Below are 5,944 nucleotides of genomic sequence, written 5' to 3'. Positions count from 1 at the left end.
AACCTTAAATAAGAATTTTAGAAAATATAAGGGTTTTAGTATACTAAAAAATAATATAATTGTTTTTTTAAGCATTCGGTGAAAATATAATGGATTTTTCTAAAGTTGTCCGTTACAAAATAGAAAAAAAAAAAAAAAAAAAAAAAAAAAAAAAAAAAAAAAAAAAAAAACTCCCAATCAAAGATTAAAGTAGATATTTCTTAAGCTAGAGGGTCAAAATTAAAACTCACTTAGGAATTCAAGAGACTCGTAGAAGCATCCAGAATGAGTCTCCCTCCATTTTTCACGCTTCATAGAAGCGCCTAGAACCCACCAGTAACAACCACGACCTGCCCTCCGCCGGTATAAAAACCACTCTCCTCCTCCTTCCCCGTCATAAGATTGATTTCATTCTGTGTTTCGCTAAGCACTTTTCTCTTAAATTCTCAAGTAATCTTTCCTGCTTTTTCTTGAATCCTAGTTAATCGGTGGCAATGGCGGATGTGCAAATGGCAGATGCAGAGACGTTTGCATTTCAGGCTGAAATCAACCAATTGCTCAGTCTGATTATCAATACGTTCTACAGCAACAAGGAAATCTTCCTACGAGAACTGATTAGCAACTCTTCCGATGCGTTGGATAAGATCCGATTCGAGAGCTTGACGGACAAGAGCAAGCTCGATGCGCAACCGGAGCTTTTCATCCGGCTCGTTCCAGATAAGGTTAACAAAACCCTGTCCATCATTGATAGCGGAATCGGAATGACCAAAGCAGGTATATAGTTTTCTTAGTTTTGTGTTTCTTTATCGATAGCTTCATGCATGCCTTCCAATGTGTTTGTGAATAATGTATTCATTGTTATTGTCGTAATAATGTAGATTTGGTAAACAATTTGGGGACGATTGCGAGATCTGGCACAAAGGAGTTCATGGAGGCGCTACAGGCCGGCGCTGATGTGAGCATGATTGGACAGTTTGGTGTCGGTTTCTATTCGGCCTATCTTGTTGCTGAGAAGGTGATTGTCACCACTAAGCACAATGACGATGAGCAATACATTTGGGAATCTCAAGCTGGTGGCTCATTCACAGTCACTAGGGATGTCAATGGTGAACAACTGGGTAGGGGGACTAAGATCACTCTCTTCCTCAAGGAAGACCAGGTAATTACATCTCCTCAGACTCTGATCTGTTCTTCAATACACTTTTTATTCTGCTATTTTTTTATATGGTGTAATACGATTGTTACCATTGCAATTACATCACCAATCTCTAGTTCTGCATTGTTCTGCTTTATAGTGAATCAGATTGTCAGATCAATGATAATCAGTTTATTTGAGTTAATTTTAAAATACAACGTAGATGCTATTAGATTGAAGAGTTACTGAGATCTGTTATGCAACTATTGCAGATGGATTACTTAGAGGAGAGGAGGATCAAAGATCTTGTGAAGAAACACTCCGAATTCATCAGCTATCCAATCTATCTGTGGACGGAGAAAACAACTGAAAAAGAGATAAGTGATGATGAAGACGATGAACCTAAAAAGGAAGAGGAAGGCGATGTGGAAGAGGTTGATGAAGACAAGGAGAAGGAGAAAGGAAAGAAGAAGAAGATCAAGGAGGTTTCACACGAATGGGAACTCATCAACAAACAGAAACCAATCTGGCTCAGAAAACCAGAGGAGATCACCAAGGACGAGTACGCTTCTTTCTACAAGAGCTTAACAAACGACTGGGAAGATCATTTAGCAGTTAAGCATTTCTCAGTTGAAGGACAGCTTGAATTCAAGGCGATCCTCTTTGTTCCAAAGAGGGCTCCGTTTGATCTATTTGACACTCGCAAAAAGATGAACAACATCAAGCTGTACGTGAGAAGGGTGTTCATCATGGACAACTGCGAGGAGTTGATTCCTGAATATCTCGGATTCGTGAAGGGTGTTGTCGACTCCGACGACCTTCCACTAAACATCTCTCGTGAAATGCTTCAACAAAACAAGATTCTGAAAGTTATCAGGAAGAATCTGGTCAAAAAATGCATCGAGATGTTTAATGAAATCGCTGAGAATAAAGAGGACTACAACAAATTCTATGAAGCGTTCTCGAAGAATCTAAAGCTCGGCATCCATGAAGACAGCCAGAACAGATCAAAGCTAGCTGACTTACTCCGGTACCATTCGACCAAAAGCGGCGATGACGTCACTAGCCTGAAAGACTACGTCACCCGTATGAAGGAAGGACAGAAGGACATCTTTTACATTACAGGCGAGAGTAAAAAATCCGTTGAAAACTCTCCTTTCTTGGAGAAACTAAAGAAGAAAGGTTACGAGGTGCTGTTCATGGTGGACGCCATTGACGAGTACGCCGTCGGACAGTTGAAGGAATACGACGGGAAGAAGCTGGTGTCTGCAACTAAAGAGGGTCTAAAGCTTGAAGACGAGACGGAGGAGGAGAAACAGAAGAGGGAGGAGAAAAAGAAGTCGTTTGAGAATCTATGCAAGACGATTAAGGAGATTCTGGGAGACAAGGTGGAGAAAGTGGTGGTTTCCGACAGGATTGTTGACTCGCCGTGCTGTTTGGTGACCGGAGAATATGGATGGAGTGCGAACATGGAGAGGATAATGAAGGCGCAGGCGTTGAGAGACAGTAGCATGGGGTCGTACATGTCTAGCAAGAAGACGATGGAGATAAACCCTGATAATGCGATAATGGAGGAGCTGAGGAAGAGGGCGGAGGCCGATAAGAATGATAAGTCGGTGAAGGATTTGGTGATGTTGATTTTTGAGACTGCATTGCTGACGTCAGGGTTTAGTTTGGAGGATCCGAATACATTCGGAGGGAGGATCCATCGGATGTTGAAGCTGGGTTTGAGTATTGATGAAGAGGAAGGAGGTGACGACGGTGATGAAGTTCCGGCTTTGGAGGAGGAAGGCGGCGAGGAGAGCAAGATGGAGGAGGTGGATTAGGCTGTGTGATCAGTTAGAAGGTTTTTTTTTTTTTTGAGGTGGTCGAATTGGGGTTTTTGGTTAATGATTAGTATCTGCATATTGTAGAATGAAAATGGTAAAGTGAAGATGTCCGTTTGGAGTTGATAATACTACTATTGGTGCCTGTTTTGGTTTTTTCTTGGGATTTCTTGTTCATAATAAAATTCACATATTCAAATGAGTTTTTAACCGGTTGCTAAGCAGTGTAGTGTGTGCATCTAAGCCCAATTTCAACCATCACCATAAAGTATTATTTTTTTGTGTTTTATAGAGCAAAAATATTCTAATCTATCTTTAGAATTAGCATTATTTTTATGTTAGCTTTATTTTAACATAAATTGTTTATTTTTTTTTATCTTTTTGCTTTTTTTAAAACTTTTTACACAATTTGAAGTTTCATCACAATTTGAATCTCAATTTAAAGTTTTTTTTTTTAATAATTTTTTTTTCTTTTTCTTTTTATTTTTTTTACACATTTTGATGTTTCATTACATTATTGAATTCCGACTTTAAGTTCGAGAAGTGTTTGAGATTCTTTTTTTAAGCTAAAAAAATCCTTTTTAATAAAAGAACTTTCTCATTTATAATTATTGTTCCAAAATAAGTTCTTAAGATGTGTTTTGATTACTTTTGAGGAACAAAGACTTCTTTTAAAACAACTTATTTTTCTTTTTGGTCAAAAGTCATAGCAAAAAGAATTCGAGTGTCTAATGGATTTTGATTTTCTCTATCCTACAAACATATCAATAAAAATAATAATAGATGGGTGTTAGATTTATTTGTGACTTTTTAGGAGTCGAATGACATGAAATTCTCATGTATGGTTCTGCAATAGGGATGGGAAGGTGACTAAGAGTATTTTTTTGATTTGAGTCATAGCTGTGAAACAGATTGCCCATCTTTTCTTTTATATTAGGGGAAATACGATCCGGAGGTGCTAATTCAAAATTTTTATAAGAATGTTTTTAATTGACAAACATATTTTTAAACTTTTAGTTTTTTGAAAAAGCCAAAAGTCTAAAAACTCATAATCTAGCTTTTCATATTGAGAATTTTTAAGTGAAACTTTTGAGCAAAATTATTGAGAAAATTGCACAAGTGTCTATTTTATATCAAGTGTTCATTCACACCTTGCAATAAAATATACCCGTGTTAAAAAAAACAATTAGGGGTTAATTATGCAATTTACTTCAAACCGTAAGAGTCAGTGTAATTATTTTTTAATTCTAACACTTGCAGACAAATCAAACAATCTATTGAATTTTCATTAGACTATTAGGTATGGACAATTTGAGGTGGTGTTATAACAAGAAACAACAAGAAGATGGGGTGATGTTCATGGTGTTATAACACCCTTTAAGAGGAGAGAGATAGAGAGAGATAATTTGGCAGTCAATAGATGATCTCGTTTCTTCTTGTCATTGAGACAACAAGAAGCAACACAACAAGATGCAACAAGAAAGAGGGGTGATGTTTTTGATGTTACCACGCCGTTATGGGCCGCCACATAAGCTTTAACGGCGTTGTGGTGACCATACCACATGCTCTTACACTGTTGATGTGGAGATTTCATTTAGATAAATTTGTTTTGAATCATATGCAACGTATTAGTCAAATGACCATCAAATTCCTTATATCATCAACATTTGACATTTAAGTTTAAGACATGCTAATTAATCTCAAAATCGCCCCCCATTTTGGTATTGGGGTATATATATATGCTATAGCTTTTTAAATTGATAATTTTTAAGTGAAAACTTTTGACCAAAACTGTAAAGAAGAGTGAACAAGTGTCTTTTTTATAAGAAGTGTTATGGATTATGATGGTCTTGAATTATTTTTTAGAAATTTGCCAGATAGAAAGTTATGGTAGTAGACTATGTTATTAATACATGAACTATTATTGATACATGGACCATTAGGACATGGTCTGGGAGATGAAGATGGAGTGTTATGATAAAAAAAAACTTGTTTTTATCTAATGTTTGTTCACATCTTGCAATAAAATGTATCATTAAGGTGTAATCTAATAGATGAAGATGGAGTGTTATGATGGATAAAAATTTGATTTTATCTAGTGTTCATTCACACCTTGCAACAAAAATATACCTATGTTGAAAAATTAGGGTCCAATTATGCGATTTACTTCAAACCACAAGGATAACTTTTTGAATTTTTAATACATTGCTGATGTTGGAGATTGCAACCTAGTAAACTTGTTTTGAATATTATCTGACGTAATAATTAAATTGTTATCAAATTCCTAAAATCATCAACATTTGACTATTTAAATTAAAGGCGTGCTAATTAATTTGTAACTCATCACACCATTTAACCATTAAAGTGAAACTTTTACTCTAACAGATGAAAAAAAATGCACACGTCTTTTTATAACAATTGTTCTATATTATGATGATCTTCAATTATGATTTATAAATTTCACAGGTAGAAGGTTGTGGTAATAGTCTATACTATAAACCATAGTGGAGCCTGGGGTCCCGGACCACTGCTCCGATTCCGGCACCTAATGTAATATATATATATATATATATATATATATATATATATATATATATATATATATATATAATTGTATTAAGTGCACCGGCTTAAAATACAAGTGTCACTACTAATTTAGATTTATTTGGATTTTTTTAGTGTCAGGCCTACTAAAACGTTTTGCGTCCTCCACTAGCTATAAATGATTGAACTTTTACTCATAAATTGACTATTAGGGAATGGTCTGACAGAAAAGATGGAATGTTACGATGGATAAAAACTTGTTTTATAATCGGGTAATATTTTCGGGTTTCGGGTAATTCGGGTTTTTCATGTTAAAATGATTACCCGTTACCCGACCCAAATTAAGTTCGGGTAATTCGGGTAATGGGTTGGTTTTGGGTATTTCGGGTTTTAGGGTAATTCGGGTATTACGCGAAATCTATGCAGTTATCTCGGTCAAATTTTTAATAGTTGTCACATG

General features: G+C 35.8%; 1 protein-coding gene across 2 annotated transcripts; it reads left to right on the top strand.

The window, feature by feature from the left end:
- Nucleotides 1-236: 236 nt before the first annotated feature.
- Nucleotides 237-3,150, top strand: LOC145066395 (heat shock protein 83). Of its 2 annotated transcripts, XM_079013626.1 has the most exons (4): nt 237-342; nt 461-753; nt 858-1,138; nt 1,387-3,150. In XM_079013626.1, exons 2-4 carry the CDS (start codon nt 474-476, stop codon nt 2,938-2,940), a joined length of 2,115 nt encoding a protein of 704 aa, XP_078869752.1. In that variant the 5' UTR covers nt 237-342; nt 461-473; the 3' UTR covers nt 2,941-3,150. The 2 variants fall into 2 exon arrangements, with proteins under 2 accessions (XP_078869752.1, XP_078869751.1); XM_079013625.1 differs by lacking the exon at nt 237-342 and having other exon boundaries at nt 365-753.
- Nucleotides 3,151-5,944: the final 2,794 nt, after the last annotated feature.

This window comes from Lactuca serriola, chromosome 8, assembly GCF_051521515.1.
Source record: "Lactuca serriola cultivar US96UC23 chromosome 8, Lser_US96UC23_V15, whole genome shotgun sequence".
In the NCBI taxonomy this organism is placed as follows: domain Eukaryota; kingdom Viridiplantae; phylum Streptophyta; class Magnoliopsida; order Asterales; family Asteraceae; genus Lactuca; species Lactuca serriola.
The sequence above is the reverse complement of the archived record's forward strand: the minus strand, read 5'-3'. Positions and strand labels throughout refer to the sequence as shown.